At 41.9% G+C, this 23,393-nt stretch overlaps 1 protein-coding gene across 5 annotated transcripts in view; it reads right to left on the minus strand.

Annotated features, from left to right (window-relative positions):
- Window positions 1-23,393, minus strand: part of ADGRB3 (adhesion G protein-coupled receptor B3) — a 458,204-nt gene that overhangs the window by 249,414 nt on the left and 185,397 nt on the right. For all 5 annotated transcript variants that reach the window (XM_079970372.1, XM_079970373.1, XM_079970371.1 and 2 more), the window contains 4 exons: window positions 22,440-22,604; window positions 19,523-19,687; window positions 9,719-9,820; window positions 9,018-9,124 (listed from right to left, as the gene is read on the minus strand). In XM_079970372.1, coding sequence (XP_079826498.1) covers window positions 9,018-9,124; window positions 9,719-9,820; window positions 19,523-19,687; window positions 22,440-22,604 — 539 coding nt within the window. The remainder of the gene's footprint in view (window positions 1-9,017; window positions 9,125-9,718; window positions 9,821-19,522; window positions 19,688-22,439; window positions 22,605-23,393) is intronic.

Consider the following 23,393-nt stretch of genomic DNA (forward strand, 5'->3'; position numbering starts at 1 on the left):
ATGTACTTTCAGTTTCGCAGGAAATAATTCTTATTGCTACCTTTCGTGACAGGAAAAAGCTGAGGTGCTGGCCGCAGAGGGCAAGACGTAGAAATTGGCCTTGTTTTATGTCTTGACTCCTCACGTAACTGAAGTTTATTTGCTATTGAATTTCTCCATGCTCTTGAAATGACAAGATGCTAACAGCAGTGGAAATGGTAGCCAAACATTTCTCTGTGATGTGTGGCAACTAGAATATGCAGTTGGCTCCATACTCCCTGCAAACCCCATTTTCTGTGATAATCCCTTCCCACATTTTACCTCTTGCCGCTTCTGATAAAGAACCACCACTGAGCCCGCCCACCCCCATCTGCATAGAACAGCTGATGTACTTTCAACTCATCCTGCATCTAAATAAAAGTACAGTTCTTAAGAATTAACCTTTTGAAAAAGGCTAAAGAACATACACTTCAAAACAACTTTTTTTTGTCATGCAAGATAAACAAAATCTAGTGCTGGGAATTAGGATATCACAGTGCAATCAAACTTACCATCATCCTGCATTTAAGACAGAAGGTGGTCTAAACGCCTCAAAAATACACAGGAATCAGAATTCAATGCAAAACATGCTGTTTAAGCTGTTTCTGTAGCAGAATAACGATAGGCATTTAGGAACCTGTTGGGTTTTGGGGATTCTGCAACAGCTAAGGTGGCCAGGTGAAAAAGATGAGCTTAATAGTTCCATATAAGGGGGAATTTCAGCAGGTGAAGCATGCATGGCAATCAGCTTCTGCTCACATGCCCTCTCTACACAACTATTAAAGGCGCAGGAGCCATGCCTTCTACAACTGGCTACCCTAGCAACACAGCATAAATTGAACTTCCTGGTCCTCTGGCCAATATCTGACAACTGAACAATGTATATATATCATATCTGGGAAATGCTCAAACTCCTGATGCAGGCTTACTTGAACATCTTTCAAAGGAAAGATGGGGGGGGGGAGAAGTATAAAGCAGTTATATTTATGCAGAATTTTTCACTGCAAAAAAATGCCTTGGTGTGAACTTTTTAAAGGCCAGAGGATGAACTCTCTCCATTTCCTTCCACTCCTGGATCTCTTTATGTCCCTTTCATTACATACAACATTAGTACACGGGTGCTAACTTTTGACCTCTAAAGTCTTCTATTGCAGGGGGGGCCACTAGGTGGCGCATCGTAAGATGGCTGACAATAACATCTCTCCGACCCACATGAGGTAATTTGGAGGCTATGATGGGGGTAATTAGCCTCCTTAACCCCCCCAGGATTATGGGGGGGACGGCCCTTGCCTGCTGTGCCCTATACCACCCCCGAATTTGTGGGGGTGGGGGCACTAGGCACAAAGCCCTCCTGTGGGATTATCGGCACTCCTCGACGCTGTCCCCGATTCGCGCCGCTGGTTGCAATGATCTTTAAAAGAAATAATTTGGACATGATTAATTGCACATACATCAAGGAAAAAGGGGAGTAAATACTGCTGACAGAAGAGATCTCTGATAACAAGACAACAATAAAATACGAGAAGAACATCAAGATACGGTAATGACTGAGGGGGGGAGGGGGGGAAAAAACCTGCCTCTACCTTTTTATGTGATTTAACAAGAATCCCCCTCCCCTAATGAGTCAGAAATTAAGGACTTAAGCTGTGGATTTAAGGATGTGTGGAGATAAACTTTCGATCCAAAGCAATGTTTCAAGATGAAGCTGGAAAGCTAAGAGTTTTGGAGTGACGCAGTCAGGAAAAAATGCCGTTCGCCATTTTGTGAGGCATTGTGGGAGCTCTTGGGTCTGGGAGGAGAAAGAGAGAAATAGAGTTGTTTACATATCGTGAATCAACTCCTCGGTGGGACTTAAGAGCGACAAATGCCAAAATTTACGATGGATAAAGTGATGTTATCTACGAAGGAGATATATGGAAACCATCTGGACTTAGTGGAGGAACGGGAAATCCACACAGGATTATTACACTTGCTATCGGCTTAAGGAGACTAACAGAAGAGATCGTAAAGGAAAAAGAGAAATTATACGAACAAGATATGATGTGGCAACACCAAGATAAGACTGGATAGAATTATGAACTTTGTTTGGACTGATTGGGACTGATTTGGACATTAACGCAGTAATAAGAAGATGATCTGAATTCCCCTTTGGATCTTGAAGTATGGGTTCCCCCAACAAAATTTAAAAATTTGGCTTTGTAATTTGGAATTTATATGATGTGATTTAATTTGATGTGATTGGCCAGTTAATAAAAATTATTAAAAAAAAAATAAAGTCTTCTATTGCAGGATGAAGTCTGGAAATAAATACTGCTGCAGCACAGGATTAGGATTAGCTCTTTTGTGATAACGGAACACTCAGCATACATGAGGGGACAAGCTACTGCCTTGACGATTGCACACTTGCTGCCATGGCATTTTCCATGAGTATGCCATGTGAGGCATAGTATTTTTTAACAATAAATGTGAAGTGTGGACAACAGATGCAAACACCCTATGCATAAGTCTCCTTGAAGCACCTCTCCCTGAATCATGTACAGGACAAGTATTTGTAGCCTTGGTACACAGAATGGGCACGCAAAGCAGCGGTGGGGATCCTCCATCCCATGGGCCTAATTAGACCATCTAGGCCTCTCCATTTGGCCTGAAAGGCCATTTTAGCAATGCCACATCCACTTCCCCCTCATCACGTGACATGTGAGGTGCTGGACTGGCGAAGCTGTGGTGCACTTAGTTGTGCTCCCAACTCTTCTTTTCCAGCTGCTGCTAGAATTCAACACTTGTGAATTTGGCACATTTTCTGTGAAACTTATAACCATGCTAAAAATAAAAATAACCCCAACAGGTTTTGTTCTGCATCAGATGTTAAGTGTTTTAATGAGTTGACAGTGGCTTGTTTCCCTCATGTCTTGGGGCCAAACAAGACATGACGCAGTTGATCCAAGGTGAGATCTGATGTCCTTTTCTATGCTTCAAAGCAGCCACAGGGGCCTGCTAATTTGATCAGGGAGGTACGGCTTGAGGAGGATGGAGTCAATGCTTCCTCAAATGGAACTGCTTCCCAGAGAGTACATGATCTCATGATCCCCCCCCTCACTTACACGCTATCAACTTGTGCATGACCGCATATACATGTGGTGCCAGGAAGTAAATAAATAAATATAATCATACCAGGAAATGGTGGGAGGAGAGCTGGAGGGTCCCCGTGGCTCATGAGGAGGCCCTTCCTGAAGCCCAAAGAAGATGTGAATGAGGGCAGAATGAGGCCCCCAAAAGACTGTGAAGTGCAGCCTCCCTGCCTAACAGCTGGTACAACTGCTTTCCTATGTGTCCTCCAGCCAGCCCCAGTGCTTCACCTCTAGATATTTTGGTCTGGATTGGAGAGCAGGAGCTGGAGAGCAGGGGGAAACGAGCATTTATAGGCTTTTTAGAGAGTGCTTCCCACTTACACTTAACCCCCACATAAATGGGGGACACCTGTTTAGCATAGTTCCTTGAATTCCCACCCCCTCAGCAGAGCTAATAACAACTGCTGGGTCTATCTGGGGATGGAGGAAAGGAGAGAGGGTTAACCTCCCCTCTTCTAGGACAGCTTCCTGACCAAATTAACAGGTCCTTAGGGCTGCACGGAAGTAAAGAAAAAGTTTTCTCTAGATCATACATAAGTTGGCCCCCATACCCCCTTTCTCTCACTAGAGCAACCACTCCAAATCAACTACAACTGTCTTGCAGTCAGAACCACACTAACCAAATTAAATTACACAAATTTGTCTACATTATTTGTATGATCGTGCAATCTGACTGCTCCTGGGGTAGCTTTTCTTTTCACCTCTTTTAATGTGCACCTTATTTTTTTTCTCATTTGGTGATTTCCTGTTTATAAAACTTTGTATGCTTTGCTTGGGCAGCTATTTCTTCAAGGATCCTGCATTAAGTTAAAGAGCTGTTGGCAGAGCAAAAGGCAGCAATAAGATTAAGAGTTTAAATATATGGAAGTGTCAATGTGCTAAAGCTGCTGCTTGCTGAATGCTTAAGTTGCACTAGTCTCTTGCCAACAAAAAAATCTTGCCACAAATCTTGCTAGTCCTTATGATGGGAAAGGACTAACTTGATGTTTATATAGGTAAAGGGTAAAGGGACCCCTGACCATTAGGTCCAGTCTTGACCAACTCTGGGGTTGCGGCGCTCATCTCACTTTATTGGCCGAGGGAGCCGGCGTACAGCTTCTGGGTCATGTGGCCAGCATGACTAAGCTGCTTCTGGAGAACCAGAGCAGCACACAGAAACACTGTTTACCTTCCCGCCGGAGCGGTACCTATTTATCTACTTGCACTTTGACGTGCTTTCAAACTGCTAGGTTGGCAGGAGCAGGGACCGAGCAACGGGAACTCACCACGTCGCGGGGATTCGAACCGCCAACCTTCAGATCGGCAAGTCATAGGCTCTGTGGTTTAACCCACAGCGCCACCCACTTCCCTTGATGTTTATATACATGAAGGTTACATTGATGTTGAGCCTGTCTCCCATGAATGGTTGGTTATGATTAATGCAGGGAAAGCAAAAGAGAGGCCTTTATAAGATGAGTGGTCATTCCAGCCAATGTAGTTTATCTGCATGACAAACTGATTGAAGCAAGAACTACTTTAGGCCTGAAAACACAACTGGTTTGTGTGGGGTTTTTTTGTTTGTTTTTGCTACAGGAAACAAAGGGTGAAATTAAACATAGCACTGAGGAGATTGTTCCATTTTGCTTGCCAGATGGAAAGATCTCCCTTCCCTGCCCCCACTGTTATGGAGGTTCTCCCAACCATCCAGAACTGATTTTGGGGAGGAAATGCTAGCAGGCCTCCTTGAATGGGCTTCCTCTAGCAGAATGGGCATCATCTGCATTATAAATTGAGAGTAGCAGCATAGCATCTTAAGCAGCTATGGCTTCTTCAAAAGAATCATGGGAACTGTAGTTAAGGGTGCTAGAAGTTGCTAGGCGACCTCTATTGCCCTCACAAAACCACAATTCCCTGGGAAAGGGGGATGACTGTTAAACCACTCAGAATTATAGCTCTTTGAGAGATCTCCTAACAACTCTCAGCACCCTTAACAAGCTACAGTTCCCAGGAGTCTTTGGAAAAAGCCATATCTGTTTAAAATAGTATGACACTGCTAGTAAATGTATAATGCAGATGAGGCCTAAGGCAGTTACTCTCCTGGAATTAGATAAACTATGGTGCACTCTAGAGCATACAAGGAAGACTTGTGATTGTCTCCTTTTCAAGAAAATTTAAATGGCTTTTATTTCTTCCCTTTTCTCATATAAAAGAATTGGGGTACATCCTTTGATTGCAGTCTGGTTCTGCTAAAAATATATGTGCAGTCAGGGAACAATTGTAGTAGTTATGGGTTGCACCAGCAGTAGTAAACATGTAGTACTGGTACGTGTTGCACCAGTAGTTATGTGTTGCACCAGTAGAGAGTAAAACTGTATTGAACAGCGGAGACTTTACCCTTTGCACGTATCTGTGAGTGACTCATAAAAACATAGAAGAGATCAGAAGAAGCAGTTGGTGAGGAATGTCTTAGTACATAAGAACACAGGAAGCTTCTGTATAACATGGTAGACCACTGGTTTATCTAGCCCAATATTGATGAAATCTACTGGCAGTGACTCTCCAGGTAGTCTTTATGTAGTCTTTCGGAACCCTACCTGGTGAAATCAGGGATTGACCCTGAAACCTTTTGCAAACAAAAAATGGGTTCAAACAACAGCCCTCCCCAGGGGAGTACAGGGTTACAGATGCTTCTTAAGAGGAGAATTTAGCCAACTGCAAGTTTACAAGTTGGTCCTTGGTTAAGCACAATATAGGGAGTGGAAAGGAGATGGTTTTGGAACAAAAGCTAGTGGTAAAAATAAACGAGCCTTTGCAGAGAGTGGATGACCATCGTTCCAAATTCAAATCCATTTAAAATAAATAAATAATAATAATAATAATAATAATAATAATAATAATAATAATAATAACTTTAGGCTGACTCCTTTTTAATAAACTGTCTGGGGAAGGAATAAATTGTGAAAGAGGAAGCCTTTCATTCCCGGTTTCAGAACACTCATTTCGCTGAGGAAGAGAGAGACTGGATGATATGCGGCCCTTGTAATATAATTTGGAAAAAATTGAAATCAGCTCTAATGAGCTGCAGCTGAAGCAAATCATTATTCACCTCAGAGTTCTTTTGATCAAATTACATTTCATCTTGGCATTTGCAAGAATGTGAGGGAAGAGTGAAAGCAAAATTATGGCATGAACTTGAAGGAGCACAGAAGTCATTATATATATATATATATATATATATATATATATATATATATGAATGAATATGAGTTACCTTCATGGCTCCCAATATGTCAGGCTGAGATATAACTTCAACCAAGAAGATAAATGTTGTATGCCCTTCCAGACTATCTAGAGTTCACAGATATGTCCATTTTCTTTCTAATTGTGTATCACCTTTAGGTCAAAATTGGCCATGCGACATTCCTGGCATCCTAAGCCATAGTTGATTAAGGCAGGAATGAGCCTCAGGTCCATGTGCTCCCCTCACCCATATTGCCTTGCTCATTTTCCCCAAATTATTCTTTATGGTACTATGGACCTGGCCTCTTTGAACCATGGTTCCCCATTACATCTACCTGCAGGATGGGGAACTATAATTTAATGATGGGTTTACTAAGCAGGTTCTTAAAGCAGGATCAAACCAAGATCTAAGATCCACCATTAAACCACAGTTTCCCATTTGGGGCATAGTTGGAAACCATGGTTTAAAGAAAGCAGAACAACCATGCTGAAGGTGGCATGTTAGGGGAGGAATGAAGGAGGAACACGTGGAATTGGCCTTGTTCCCGGAAGCTGGGAACGCTACATCCCAAAAGGCCTAATATCTGTCTATGTTTATTGCCTCGGAAGACAAATCCCACAGTTTTGCATTTGAAAGCTGCAGTAGGATGAAAATGAAAACAAACACTGTAAGATGTATCATCATTATTACTACTACTAATAATTACAACCCTCCTCCTCCTCCTCCTGTAATCCTTCCTAAATGGAAATAGATAAATGCCTAATACACAGAGAATTCAAAATGGGATTTAATTCTCCATTCATCTCCTGCAGGTTAGTCAGCCACTGAACTGACACAGGGCTGGTGAATATGCTCCTCATTTCCTTCTAAGAAACAGCATATCTGATTAAGGCTGAAACTCAAAGCACACATAATTTCTTGACAGAGAATGAGGTAGTGACGAGCAATATATTAAAGATGCTATAAACATCTGAAGAGCATGGGATGGTGGCATATTGTAGCTACTAGGCCCTCTAGCTTTCAATTTCCATAGCCATGCATCTTTTCTGTAGGAGTTTCTACATCATGGTCCAAATTCCACTATCATTCTGTAGCATGCCATTACAGTCCTTGCTGTACTAATGGAACAGCACCAATGGAACTGAATGAAGAGAAATGCAAAATTGTCATCTGTTAACGCTCTCACAAGAAACAGCAAAGTGTCTACATTTTGTAGTCAAAAACGTAGGAGTAAAATTACCTGTATTTTTCGCTCTATAAGACGCACCCAGTTTTTGGAGGAGGAAAACAATAAAATATTCTGAATCTCAGAAGCCAGAACAGCAAGAGGGATCGCTACGCAGTGAAAACAGCAATCCCTCTTGCTGTTCTGGCTTCTGGGATAGCTGCGCAGCCTGCATTCACTCCATAAGACGCACACACATTTCCCCTTACTTTTTAGGAGGGAAAAAGTGAGCCTTATAGAGCAAAAAATACTGTAAGTAAAAACACTACAGTGTACAGTGTCAGTTCCAAGTTTCAGGGGGTTTCTGAGCCAGCTGTTCTCAGTCAAGCCCCTTCCTCTGGACCACTACTGATTCGCATGGCTGCTCAAAGGACAAGGGTGAAGCAAAGAAAGACTGCTGTTTTCTCCCTCACCTCCCGCCCCCCGTTGCTGTTTATTTGCTCACTCATCAAGGAAGAGCAGCATCAGGGCCAGAGAGCTCCAGAAGTTGGCAGCTGCCCTCCTGTTGGTGAATGGGCTTTGGCAGTTGCCCAATGATGCCAATCCCTGCCACTGCCCCTGGTTGTGCGCATGCATTGGAGGCGAGGAAAAGGACCAGCACATACCAGGATGGGCACCTTTCTGTTAATGAAACAGTACACATACAAAGGGTAAAAAGAAATATGCCAAGAAAATATATTTCAGGGATATTTAAAGGGAACGTTTACTTGCAATGGATTTTTTTGTTTTTTGTTTTGCACCAACAAGCACTAACACCACCTTTGCAAGGAACAAGTCCAAATAGTCATTTATAAATCAGGGAAAATTAATTTGCATGCTATTTTTATAAGGCTTTTAATTAACTTTTGGAAAGCACCCAGCACTTCAACATGTGAAGCTAGCTACTGCTTTAGGTAGGGGTGTATGTGTGTGTGTATCTCCTATGGTAATTTTGTGCTATCGTAGTTGTGCCCAGCTGAAGAGCAACATTTGAACAAAGAAAGATCCATCAGTGTCACTGATTTATGAGCATGGCATTAAAGTGCTGAATGAGTTATAAAATGTTGCACTGTAGCTCCAGCAAATCTAATTTATTCACTTTCACGTTTCCCAATAAACCTAAATATGTTCTTTGCCTTCCAGTCCCTATAAACATTTTATAAAGGGAGTAATGAAAAACCCAGAAACTCTGCAATGTTCTAACAGTTACAGGAACTCTGACGGTGGTAAAAAAAAGAGAGAGAGAGAGAGAGAAAGGTGGGAGGAAAATAAATTAAGGTGGGAGGAAGATAAATTTTTATCTTTTTTCCCATCTCCTTAGTAGCATTTCTGTCCTTTAAAACACCAGATCTGACAGGAGAGCAAACAGTTAATCCCATTAATGCCGATGTTTTGGTTTTTAGCAAGGAATAAATAGAGCAAGTACTAAAGCTGGCTTTGCACCTACTGAATGCTGCAAGTGTCTGTACTCATTTGATATGCATCTAGCAAAGCTAGGTTGTTCCCAGAAGGCCACTCCATGAAGACTGAGAGAGCAGCGTCTGCTAGTGGTGCCTGTGAGTCACAAAGAATAGAGAGAGGAAAGGCATTTATGGAACAGAAACAACAGTCAGAGCCAAAGAAGCCCAGTCAGAATAATTCCACATTCTTTTCAGGCACGCACACACAAATACAATTTCATGCAAGGAAGAATTAGCACCCATTCGTGTTTTTTCTGCAATGCTTGACCTTTAAAGCATTCTTTAATTTGAAAAGAGGGTGCCATAATTTCCAGCAAGCTGCCTCTACTATATTCTGTATCAATTACAGTCATTACTGTTTAATATATGGCTACTAAGCGTGTAATATAGCAACTTAACACATTTCATCTAGATGGTTAGTTAGGGTTTGGGGAAAACAATGAAAAGTCAGTCACAGAAACATTATGTTTTTATTTCAAAAACGTGGGTTGAATCCAATGCTGCTCTTATTCAAAGCAGACCTATTGAAATTAATGGACATAATTAAATTCATTAATTGCAGCAGATCTACTCTGTTTATAATGCACTTGGCTACAACCCCGTAATACTCATATACGTAGTTATAACCCCCTTTTATTTAATAATACTCATGCATGCTGGATTTAAAAACAAAACAAAATAAAAGTACCTGTAGCATTAAGAGGACACCGATTGAATGCGAGGTCCCCTGCTGGGGTCCTTTTCCAGACCATCGATATCAAATAATCTTCAGGGCATATTTCATAAGGTGCTGTAATTTTAAAAATGTGGAATGTGAATAGAGTGTTTGACAAACATACATGCTCGAATGTGTCCTTGAATTATGATAACGTCTCTTACTTTCTTTGATAGAAGGTGTGTGTGTGTGTGTGTGTGTGTGTGTGTGTGTGTGTGTAGAAACCTGTGACTTGTGTGTGGCTGGAATGTAGCATTGATCTGCCCACTTGTGTCTTTGTCTCCACCTACACAACTAGTATGCAGTCCCTGGAAAGTTCTTTGTGCAGGAATGTGGCGTTTGAGATGAAAGAAGTTCCCCATTCCTGGCACATGCTCTGGAGCCAGTTGATGCAACAGGCTAATGTGGCTATCCCTCCCGAGGTTTTTATCCAATGCTCTGTGAGGAAGTGAGAGGGACCTCTCAAAGAGAAGGCCACCATCCAAACATACCATCATCAAACCATCACTTCAGGGTGTCTTGGGGAAGCAGGGCAATTAAACTGGTTTTATACTAAATTAAGACTGCAGTGTAAACAACTCTTGTTGTATCTGTATCTGTATCTCTCACCTTCCCTTCCCCCTCCCCACCAACAATAGCAGAACACCTGGGCCCAACCCAATATTTTGAACATTCAATCACCACATCCATTATTCTGTGTGTATCTCATGCATGGTTGTGTAGTCCTACTTCTGCAACAGGTTCACTGGGCAAGTATTTTGCTGTTCATACAGTATATTTATATAAGAAAGTACTTTGGCTTCTCAATACAACCTGCTTATTGAGTATTCATCCTAATTTGCTTGCAAGGTGGTTCTAAGGTAATGAGCATTCATCCTCATTTGCTCCTGATTTGCTTACACAGAGGTTATATTTCTTCCTATCAATCGTCGTAACACAGGGGTTTTTTGTGTGTGCTTTTCCCTGTCACTTTCCTAACCACAAAAGTCTGAGTTTTTTCGAAGTTGAATTTATTTTTTTATTCCACTGCAGCACTTGAATCTGCTTTAAATCTACAAGTCTACATTTCCAGTAGGTGACTGAATCCCTCCAACAAAACAGTAACAGCCTGGAGGCGACCCCTGTCTACTTGAAACAATTTGATTCTTACCATGAGGTTACAAAGAAAATACATTTCATGGAAATGAGCAAGACCCCCGGTGGCAACAAGTTAGTGCCTTGACAAACATATCCTTGCAGCTGTTTCAGCGATGCCAATATGAAGTGCATAAAATAAGTTGCTAAATATGCTTCAGCATCAGCTCTCTCAAATCTTAAGAAAGCTGATAGTGCCAGAAGAGCAAGAATATGTCTTAATGGCAAATGTTTAAGAAAAGAGTTGTTTTCATTTCATCCTAAGTGCTATAGAAAAAAATAATTCTAAAGTATTCTGTTCTTTTCCCCACAGGAGGGTTTTGTACTGGTGTCTTCTCTTACAGTAGCACTAGGGTATGGGTATAACTTGTGATGAGATATGTTTATTAAATCTAATGGGTGGTATTCAACTAAGTTCTACTCAAACCAGACCCACTGAAATGAATGGTAATGTTTAGTTCATTAATTCCTGTTTATCTCCTCTGAGTAAAACTTAGTTGAATACCACTCCATGGGTCTTTGGGGTGGACACTTCTGCACTTTATGGAACTAATATTTGTATGGCTTTTATCCATGCTGCTTTTGAAAAAAAAAAACATATTATTAACATACCTAATACTAACAGGCAGGCAAGGGGCTGAGGGGGCCCCCTGAAATTTTCAAGGAGGGGGCCGGGCACCCTCAATATTCTGCAGCCTGTTATGGGTCTCCTTGTGGCTGCATTGGGCCCAGCAGGCCTTTCAAGACCTCCCCACAGTCGTGGCGGGCCTCACAGCCTCCTCCTGCCACATGACATCACATGAACGTGCACAAGGCACCCCCAAAGTTGGATGGAACCCAGCACCTTTGCTAACAGGAACGGGTATGTGTTAAGGGATCTGTATGCATATTTGGATTTTAAAAACCACAAAGCCACACATAACTAAGGTAAAGGGTAAAGGGACCCCTGACCATTACGTCCTGTCGTGACCGAATCTGGGGTTGTAGCGCTCATCTTGCTTTATTGGCCGAGGGAGCCGGCATACAGCTTCTGGGCCATGTGGCCAGCATGACTAAGCCACTTCTGGCAAACCAGAGCAGCACACAGAAACACAGTTTACCTTCCCGCAGGAGTGGTACCTATTTATCTACTTGCACTTTGACGTGCTTTCAAACTGCGAGATTGGCAGGAGCAGGGACCGAGCAAAGTTTCAAAGTTTAGTTTTATTGCGGCAAAAGCCAGCGACACAGAACACCACAAGATCAAACAAAAGGAAATCAACAACAACATAAAAAAAAAAAAAAAATTACACAAGGGAACTTCGCAGTGTGCCATTCAACAAAAGAGATTTACGCTTCCTGATTGCTAAAGTGCAAAATTTGGCCACCTCATATGATATTAAGCTTGAGGAATCTTCCAGAAGGTATTTTCGTAGAATTTCGGGGGAGGATTCCAAATAATGTTGTAGGGGTATAAATTTTGATAAAAGCGGCAAAATAAGTTGAGCTCGTTCTTCACTATAAAATTTGCAAAATAGAAGGATGTGAGTGACAGATTCTACCTTATTAGACATACAGGGGCAGAGACGCTCATGCATTGGTACCCGCGTAAATTTGCCGTACAGCACTGCTGAGGGCATTGTCTCAAAGCGGGCTCTGGAGAAAGCCCATCTATAAGCTTCATTAGTGATGTTAGTTAAGTAAGGGGCAGCTGCAAAATTAGGCCAAGCTTTTAGACATCTATACGTCTCTGGGAGTAGGGCGTCTTCTTGTTGTAATTCGACATCGTAAAGTCTCTGAGTGATAATTACTTTTGCCTTGTTCAGAGTTCCATTAAGAAGATTTTCAGGGTTTAGGCCAATTTGTTTGATCTTGTTAGTTATTTGCATAAGCCAAGGAGGATAGGGAACTGCGGCCAGGAAGTAAGGTAACAGTCCCTTAGGATTGTAATGGATTTTCAGCCAGAGGGATATTGCTTGCTCCCAGACTTTTAATTCCACTCTGGGCAGTCCTGCCTCTTGCCTTAAGACTGCATTAGGTGTACACTTTGGGGTAGCAAATAATGATCTTAAGAATTTTGATTGTACTGTTTCAAGAGTTTTAAGGTTGGCAGAAAGGCTAATTTGAGAGCCATACAGAAGTTGGGCTAATGATTTTGCCTGGAAAACTTTAAGGGCCATCGGGAGGAAGCCAGCTCCTTTCCTTCTGAATAATCTAAGGATGGCATTTGCACTTCTTCCTGCTGATATAGCTGATGTGGTCAGGTGTGTTGACAATTTGGCATTATAAGAGAAAGTAATGCCTAAGTATTGGAAGATCTTAGTCTGTTCAATGGCGTTTCCCTTTACGCTCCAATTATCTTTCCTGAAGGAGCGGTTAAAATGTACAATTTTGGTTTTGGCAAAGTTAATTGTTAACAGCTCAGTGTTACATTGGTCACTAAACTTTCCTAAGGCACGTTTCAAGCCCACTTTGGTTTGAGAGAGAAGAACAGCGTCATCCGCATACATTAAAACTGGTACTTTTCTGCCGTTAGAGAACACGGGGGGATGGGTTTCGATTTCATGGCAACATGTGACCAGGGAGTTAACATAGATGTTAAATAAAAATGGGGCTAATAGACATCCTTGTCTGACTCCTCTTTGGACTGGGATTTCTCTAGAGAGTCTGCCGTCCTGTGCGACTCTTATCTGGAGGGTATTGTTCTCATGAAGCTTAATCATCAGAAGTAATAACCTTCTGTTAATACCCATATTGGCCAATTTGGCCCAGAGCCTACCCCTGGATACAGAATCAAATGCTGCCTTTAGGTCCACAAAGGCCGCATACAATGACTTTTTCCAATGTTTCACATACTTATAAACAAAATAATCTAACACTAAGCAGTGATCAATGGTGGAACGTCCAGGTGTAAATCCTGCTTGTTCAATTTCTAGCAAATCATTATGGTCTAACCATTCACGCAATTTTAGGCATAGGTGTTTTGTATAAAGTTTGCAGATCACATTCAGAAGACTAATTGGTCTATAATTAGATGGATCAGAGGGGTTGCCTTTTTTAAATATAGGAACAATTATAGCCAGTCCCCAATCTTTAGGGATTTCGGCTGTCTTATCTATATATGAGAATAGATTTGCAAGAACCGGGGCCCACCAGTTTATTTGCGCTTTCAGAAGTTCAGCAACAATGAAATCACTTCCTGGGGCTTTGCCAGATTTCAATTGTAGAATTAACGAAGTGATTTCAGTTTCAGATGTTGGGGGCCATGGTGTATCATTATCTAAAGGGATGTTAAGTAGCGCAGGAGGTCGATGTTCCCTAAACAGCACTTTATAGTGCTCTTCCCATGAATTTGCAGGGATTATTGTGCCCTCGTTAGGCGCTTTGGTTTGACTGGAGATAATTTTCCAGAAGCTGGTATTGTCTTTTTCTATTGATGCTTTTATGAGGGCCTGCCAGATGAGAGAGTCTGCGGTTCTTTTTTTGGTTTTTAGTAACTCTTTGTAGTTCTTTTTTTTAAGTTGTAACTCTAATTTAGTAGTAGGGTTAGGATTTTGCTGGAAGACCTTAAAGCATTCCCTGAGTATAAGTTTTGCCTGGATGCATTCACGGTCAAACCATTTCTTGTTGGTAGGGAATTCATTGTGGCTAGATCTCCTGAGTCTTGACAATAACGGTTGGAGTTTTCGGATTAGTGTATTATAATGGTCAATTGGGGAGGTCTTTTCAATATTGTTGGAGGTCAGATGAGCCCAGAGGAGTTGACCTTCCATTGATTGTGTCCAAATGCTAAAGTTGTTATTAACATAAGGGGACCATTTGATTCTGGATCTGCCTATTTGTTGTAAAACATTAGGAACAGGTGTCTGTGGGGCGAGCCCACATCTAGAGGGTTCCCAAAATTCAGTCCTTTTAAGATTTAGGGGTAAATGGTCACTTTCGGTTCTTATATCTACAGTAAATTCAATATGTTCATCAAAGAGTTCTTGGGAGTTCTTGGGAGACAAGAATGTAGTCAATAACGGAATGCCTTAAACCTGACCAATAAGTAAATTGGCCAGGGCAGTCTCCCGAGGAGAGGCCGTTTAAAATAACAAGGTTTAATCTAAGTGCCATTAGAAAAAGACATGTACCAGCAAAGTTGGTAACTGGGTCAAGGGACCGAGCAATGGGAGCTCACCCCATCACGGGGATTTGAACCGCCGACCTTCTGATCAGCAAGTCCTAGGCTCTGTGGTTTAACCCACAGCGCACCATAACTAAGAAGTCCAAAATTACTCATTACTAGAAATACAGAAAGCGGGTTTATACCAGGGTCGGGCTATCTGCCCATCTAACTTAATGTTGTGTCTCCTCTAACTGGCAGCAGCTCTCTGGAGTCTCAGGCAGAGGTCATTACATCTTTTTAGCTGGCAATAACATGGTTTGAATGTGGGGTGTTCTGCTTGCAAAAACACAGCTTTATGACTGAGCCTCTCCCTTAATTGGAACAGCACATTACTGCATCTACAATCTCACAGCCAGCCTAATGTCTCATCTGAAAGAAGAGGAAAAATGTCCCAAACGATATGTCTCCATATTACAGATGACTCTGTAGGAAAGACAGCACTCCATTTCAATATTTTGCTTTCTTCACCTAGTTTGGTATAGTCATAATCAGAAACACGGCCAAGCATATCCTGCAGACTGCACCAGGTGGCTGCAATGTGCTCCGGAATACACCCTGCGATTGAGGCAGACTCTGGAACCGCATATGAGCAACAAAGTTTCCGCATGGACACCAGGACTACTGGCATAGCTGTATGCATATATTGGATATATTCTGCTGGATTTTTACCCAAGTTTGCAGAGAGACATTAGGCAGCCAAATGCATAGACAAGCACACTCAGTTATTTCATAGGAATCATGATACGAAGTATATTTTGACTCCCTCACTGCTGCATAAGCATAAAATATACAGGGAAAGAGAAGAAATGGGCTCAAAGAGATATACATCAAGCTTATTTCTGCTTGCGAAAGCTTCATTTGCTCTTTTTGCTTGCTATCATTTGTGCATATTCAACTGCAGTTTTGGGAAACCAAAGCAACAGAGATGTCTTGGAGTCATGCCTCTGTTCATGCCTATTTGGGTCCAAGATTAAAAGGGGGTAGCTGAGCAACTCTTAACTAGGCTCCCTGATCAATGCGCATCCTATGCCCCCACCCCCGCCTGCTGCTGTTGCAATACAGTGGTACCTCGGGTTAAGTACTTAATTCATTCCGGAGGTCCGTTCTTAACCTGAAACTGTTCTTAACCTGAAGCACCACTTTAGCTAATGGGGCTTCCCGCTGCTGCCGCGCCGCCGCTGCACGATTTCTGTTCTCAACCTGAAGCAAAGTTCTTAACCCAAGGTACTATTTCTGGGTTAGCGGAGTCTGTAACCTGAAGCGTATGTAACCTGAAGCGTATGTAACCCGAGGTACCACTGTATTGTAGAAAGTCAAAGAGTGACTGAGAGCTGTAATGAGGGCAAGTATGGGGAGGAGCGGTGGAGAAAGAGGCAGGCTTGATAGTGGCTATGCAAGATCCTGACTGAGGCCACTTCCACGCATTCAAAGCCCTCCTATTCCACTTTTACTGCCATAGCTTTCCCCATAGAATCTGTAGAACCGTAGCTTGTCATTCATTCTGTGTCACATATCACTGCAGTGTTTCCATCTCCGCCACTGAATCTTCTGAATTCAAAAAGAAATCATAGCTGTACTTCAACAAAAGTGTTGGTGGACCCGCTTCTTTAGGTTAGCTCCAAACCTGCTGAGCCATTGCATACATTAATTATCTAGTCACAAACATTTTTATATTATGGGTAGTTCTTCCCGCCACCCAGATTTGAGAAGCAGTTCTGCAAACTCTGTTCCTTACTTGACATATTTGTTTTGCTTCAAAATTAAACGAAGTGTGAATAATACCTTTAAAAATACCGTAAAAGTAAATAGAAGCTTTCAACCTCCAGAAAACATCACTGAAATTAAAAGATCCTGGGTTGGATCATGCCTGCTTTGTAGACTGCATTACAGAGTTCCGTTGCTGTTACTACTTCTTGTTTTTGTTGGCTGCATTGCTGTCTTCCTACCCTTGGCGGGTGGAGGGAGAACAATATTGCACCCTTAGGGGGTTTAGAACCAAAAAAGGGACGCGGGTGGCTCTGTGGTCTAATCCAATGAGCCTCTTGGGTTTGCCGATCGGAAGGTTGGCGGTTCGAATCCCCGCAATGGGTTGAGCTCCCGTTGCTCTGTCCCAGCTCCTGCCAACCTAGCAGTTCAAAAGCATGCCAGTGCAAGTAGTTAAATAGGTACCACTGTGGCAGGAAGGTAAATGGTGTTTCCATGTGCTCTGGTTTCTGTCACGGTGTTCCATTGCACCAAAAGTGGTTTAGTCATGCTGGCCACATGATCCGGAAAGCTGTCTGTGGACAAACGCCAGCTCCCTCAGCCTGAAAGCTGATGAGCTGGTGAGAGATGAGTGCCGCAACCCCATAGCTGCCTTTGACTGGACTTAACCATCCAGGGGTCCTTTACCTTTTTTAAAAAAGAACCAAAAACCTCTGTGCTTGTGGCTGCTTTAATGAATGGTGTCACATGGCTCCCTTGTCTGTGCCTTTGACTGCAGACCAGTTCTCTGCAATTTCTTATATGTTGGGAGCCAGGTGAGTAACAGAAATGCCTCTGAATTGGCTGTGTCTATCTGTGAGGTGTTTAGGGGTCATGGCCAGCTCAGTCCCAGAGTGATGGACTGTGGCAGTGAGATGCTGCACGTGTGTCTTTTTATCCCTACTCTGGGTGCTTTGGTGTTGTGTTTCCCCCCTTTCTTCCTGGGCTGAGTACACACTGACAATGGCTATAGCAACAGTGTATTTCTGGTACTGGTATAATGTGAGTTGTACAGGATTGCATCCAGGTGAAACTCTTCAACTATAACTTTTATGTAGCTATATGTCAATCATAACTGTGTCTGCATCAAGTCTTAAATTATTTATTCAGTCATATTCCACTTTTCCACCATTAGGTGCTCAAGGTGCTGATGCTAATAACATGTGCAATTCCTATAAGAATCCTAACTGTGGCCTTGATTGAATCAAGACCATAGACTTAATTGATGAACATCATCTACTATTTACAGTACATGTACGTAACTTGTAGCAATCTTTGAAAATTGTATATGTTTGAAATATTTACTAGCGGTGAGAAATATTTTCCATGCTATTCATCTGAAGCTCTTCTTACTGAAACAATTCACATTTGCCCTATACTTTTTTGAACTGTGTGTGTGTGTGTGTGTTCTCACAGCCACTGCAGTTCAAAAAATGTGCAGCATCTTAAAGCAATACATTTCCCATAATTGCCCATAATGGATAGTTGCACATGCCCTGTTCTATTATGCACTGTCTCCTTAAGCTCCCATATACACTCACCAAGAAGGAGTAGAGAAACAAAGCTCTGTTGAGCCCAACAGTACTAAAACTTTAGGTCAAGCTACCCAGCTACCCGGGAATTATAACAAATCTTGTTTGTTGCACAAACTTGTTTGTTAATTTGCTGCTATATTTGTGGTTTTATAGTTCATGATTTAGTAGCTGGTTTATTTTATAAGTATATGATACACACAATGAGAAGGAAGGGGGTATTCAGAAAGTATAATTTGGATGGTGCATAACAGTTAGATGAACAGCCTCTTAACTTGTTGTTTGCAGAAAACCAGGGATAGAAAGGGTAATATTCACCCAGTTATTATGCCCAGTTATTATTTCAGACGATTTAACTAAAATTTGCCTTCTCCAAGAAGAAGAAAAATCCATAATTATATCTGAACACAAATTAGCCAAAGTTAAGTATGTTTAAGTGTTTTTAAGTGATTTCACTGGATGATTTAAACACATACTTAAATTCCCATTGAAATAAATGAGACTTAAAAGTGCTTTGACTGGATAGTAGTCCTGCCTGTTTTTATTGTTATTTTAAGGCGTCTCTCTTGCATAGCTTTCATTCTATATATAACAGGCAAAGGACCGCTGCTTAATGACAGAACATATACTTTGCATGCTGAAGCTTCCAGCTTCAGTTCCGAGAATCTCCAGGTAGCAGGTGATCAGAAAAACCTTTCTTCTTGAGGACTTAAGAGAGCCACTCGCAGTTAGAGTGGACATGATTGACTAGAGGGTCCTGATATTAATCTCCGAGTTTTCAAACACCCACCAAAAATTCACTTGGGATTTTCAAATGTGACTGCTAACAATGTTCATCATGCTTTCAGGCATGAAGCTTAATGTAGCACTGCAGTTCTGGCATGGTTTTGTCTCTCAAACCCAATAGGAGAACACTCCCTTATATCACCTCCCCTCAAAATTATTCTAACTTAATTTGGCTGTGTATCTCATTGCCTTTGGATCATTAGAATGGCCTTCTGTGTCAAAGTCAAAACTGAATTCATGAGTGAGTGTGGGGTAACAAAATTTGTACACTGACCAAACATATAACTCCCAACATTTCTCCCCCCAAAAAGTACCACAGCAATGTTACTGATGGGTTTTGGGTAACTGTTGTCTTATTCTTAAATGTAAATGCTACATGTGATTGTGTTCAACTAGGACCTCAAACTAAGCTGCAATGCTCTATAAGCTTCTTACCTGGGCACCGCTGCTCACTACACCGTCTAACTTCCTCTCCACTTCCTTCACATTGCTGCCCCGTAACAGCTGCTCCTTGGCATATTCGTATCCTCTTCTCCCAGCCACCATCACACGACTTAGAACACCCACTCCAGTGACCCCAGTGATTCCACTGACCATTAGCTGCTTGGAAGAATGCAACAGTCATGATACGAACAAGTGGCATGATCACAAATATTAAGGTACATAAACCAAGCCCAAAAATGTCATTCAACACTTCCCCTATCCCACCCTCAAGCACAATAGCACTGTTGGTTTAGCCATTTCCTTAGACCAGCCTGCCTGTTTAAAATTAGCTAATCGTCATTTTAAAATTGTATTTATCTATTTAGAAAAATAATAATTTAAAAAGCTCTAAATGGTGTACACATAAAATAATATAAAGTAATGATACACAGATAAAATCAGGAAACTTTTTTTTAAAAAAAACCTAAATTATATGTCTGGATCGGCTTGATGAAATAAAAAAGAAAATGTTTTTAGCAGGTGTCTCAAACACTACAATCGTACCTTGGATCGTGAACGCCTTGGTACTCAGATGTTTTGGCTCCCAAACGCCACAAACCCGGAAGTGAGTGTTCTGGTTTGTGAACGTTCTTTGGAACCCAAAAGTCCGAAGGGGCTTCCGATTGGCTGCAGGAGTTTCCTGCAGCCAATCAGAAGCCATGCTTTGGTTTCTGAACATTTTGGAAGTCAAATGGACTTCTGGAATAGATTCTTTCGAGGTACCACTGCATAGTGAAGGGGCCTGCCTAATGTTAATAGGCAGAGAGTTTCAAAGCATAGCAGCTGCAACCCGGCTTAGGTTCAAACCACCTGAAGGTCGCTTGTCTGCACCCAAGGAAAAGTGCACACCTTCTTTATACAGAAAACAACATATGTCACACTGCCCAGTACTTTCCATCGCCCTCTTTGCCCAGTTAAGGGCACAGTTGGCACATACCCAAACATTACTGAGTTTCCTTTCTGGGCTCTGAGCCCAGCATCCGAAGCCCCAAGAGAAAGGTAGCATTAAAGCAAGCCAATTAGCTTAAATCTCCACAGCAAGGAGATGGCTGCACTAGGCTGCAACACACTTACCCGGGGGTAAGTTTTCCTGAACTGAATAGGGCTTACTTCTGAATAATCATGTGCAGATTAGCACTGTCAATGCGGATTGAGCATGCCAACCATGTTTTCATAGGTTCCACAAAAGCACAATATTTTATACAGCTATCCCACGTTGTGTTTATTTAAACTGCTATCCTAACTTTTCTTTGTCCTGTTTTCTTTGTGTTAATGAATGTGCTTTTTGTGTTCATATCTATTATGTTTTTCTCAGTATGATTTTCATTAATACTTCAGCACTGTGTTATCTCACTACAAATATTCATTTTGAAAGGCCTAAGAAAGAATCCCTGTAATCTGTTTATAATAATTGAAATTTGCAGCTTTTGCTCATCCTGCAGAGTATTTTAATCTTTCAGGTATATTTCAAGAATATTTTCCCCCCTATTTGAAAATTGTTTCCAAACAAATTAAACATGTAAGAAATCCAGAATCTATAGAGGAATCATGGTTTCCTTATAAAGAGTCATCTTTGGCATCTGATCCAATGGTCAAAAGGAATGTATACTTTCCCCTTCAGTAACACACTTGGAGGCAGCTACTCATTTGTTTCTCATCCCCCCCCCCCAATTATTTTTCTTGATTTTCCAAATAATTACAAATCATTGTCAAATTAATTCAATTTTCAATACAATTTTCAAAACTGGCTTCCCACTCTCCTTTTAAGATATTTCAAAGCTGAACGAACTCCAGTTGCTGCTTCTATTTTCAATTAATCTCTAGTTAACACTCTGCCCCCAGTATTTACCAGTATTATTATTCATTATTACATCCCTGCAGACAGCAGAAAATCAAGTTAACCTTAATTTCTATCATGGGTGGGCAAGCTAAGGCCCGGGGGCTGGATGCAGTCCAATCGCCTTCTAAATCTGGTCTGCGGATGGTCTGGGAATCAGCGTGCTTTTACATGAGTAGAATGTGTCCTTTTATTTAAAATGCATCTCTGGATTATTTGTGGGGCCTGCCTGGTGTTTTCACATGAGTAGAATGTGTGCTTTTATTTAAAATGCATCTTTGGATTATTTGTGGGGCATAAGAATTTGTTCATTTCCCCCCCCCCTCAAAATATAGTCCTGCCCCCCACAAGGTCTGAGGGACAGTGGACCGGCCCCATGCTGAAAACGTTTGCTAACCCCTGTTATACACATATTCAGTAACAGCAAGTGTGGTTATTACTCTATCTTCACTTTAAACATTTCCTTGATTTTTAATGAGTTCTGTTTTTCATTTATTTCTTTTATATATAATGGGGTTTTTTATTTTTTATTTTAAAAAAGCAGTTTGCAGGGTTGCCAAAAACTAAAAACAGAAAACACCCTAGTACTAAAATGTCTGGGCCAATTAAATGGTCTTCACTTGCACCAAAGAGATAACAAAATTGGCACCAGGAAAGCTTCCTCAGAAGGCTTGTTCCAAAGAGAGGAAGCCACCACCAAAAAGGCCCTGTCTCATATCTTATGACTGCGGTGTAGCAGGAATGTGTCACGCTGTCATGGAGTGAAGGTCTGAAATGTCAAGAGTGCTTAGAATATTGTAGTGGGGAGAGCAGGGGTGAAATTGCCACCCAGCCATGAAGCTCACTGAGTGAGCCTGCGCCTTGCCACTATCTCTTAGTCTAACTCACTTTGTGGGGTTGATCTTGTGTACCATCCTAACCTCTTTGAAGGGGAAAATATTTATTTAAGGAAAATTAACATTTTTAAACAAACTGAAATATTTCACCATAATAACTTTCATTTTTCTCTCTCCTAGAGAGGACCTTATGTACCTGTACATTCAGGATTGTAACACTCCCTGCTTTCAGCCCATGGGCCTCTGCACTCTGAGCCTCCATGAGCAGCTGCTGTGCATTGCCGACTCCTCTGCTGTGTGCCATTGGAACAGGTCACCGAGCACTGACTCCAAGCGCTCCACTCTTGCCATTGTCCATCAACTATTGCAATACACACAAAACAGAGATAAAATCCAGATTACCTTTACCAGCAAGGGTACCATGACAGTTTCTTGTTTGTTTAGTGCAGGTTATTAATCTTATGGGTTACAAAATCCTGCTTTATCCTGGAAAATATAATTCAAGTAAATAATTAGGAGTACACAGAAATGAGGAGTACACAGTCTTCGGCCGGGGGGGCGGGTATTCATGTGCCCATGGTAAAAGGTAAAGGTAAAGGGACCCCTGACCATTAGGTCCAGTCGTGACCGACTCTGGGGTTGCGGCGCTCATCTCGCTTTATTGGCCGAGGGAGCTGGCGTACAGCTTCCGGGTCATGTGGCCAGCATGACTAAGCCGCTTCTGGCAAACCAGAGCAGTGCACGGAAATGCCTTTTACCTTCCCGCAGGAGTGGTACCTATTTATCTACTTGCACTTAGACGTGCTTTCGAACTGCTAGGTTGGCAGGAGCAAGGACTGAGCAACAGGAGCTCAACCCGTCACAGGGATTCAAACCGCCAACCTTCTGATTGGCAAGCCCTAGGCTCTGTGGTTTAACCCACAGCGCCACCTGCTTCCCTATGTGCCCATGGAGAGGGCTGCTAAAGGGAACCCCTCCTCTGTTCAACCTATACATAGCTTTCAGCACGCCAACCATTATACAAAAGGCTATGCAGGGGTTACCTGATAGCCCAGGTGCTGGGAAGAAGAGGGAGATGAATATTCTGACCTTCTCTTCTATATAATGGGCACACTTGAGGTGATGTGTGCACGTGTGTCAAGAGAGGGGT

The sequence above is a fragment of the Podarcis cretensis genome (genome assembly GCF_951804945.1).
Source record: "Podarcis cretensis genome assembly, chromosome: 3".
In the NCBI taxonomy this organism is placed as follows: domain Eukaryota; kingdom Metazoa; phylum Chordata; class Lepidosauria; order Squamata; family Lacertidae; genus Podarcis; species Podarcis cretensis.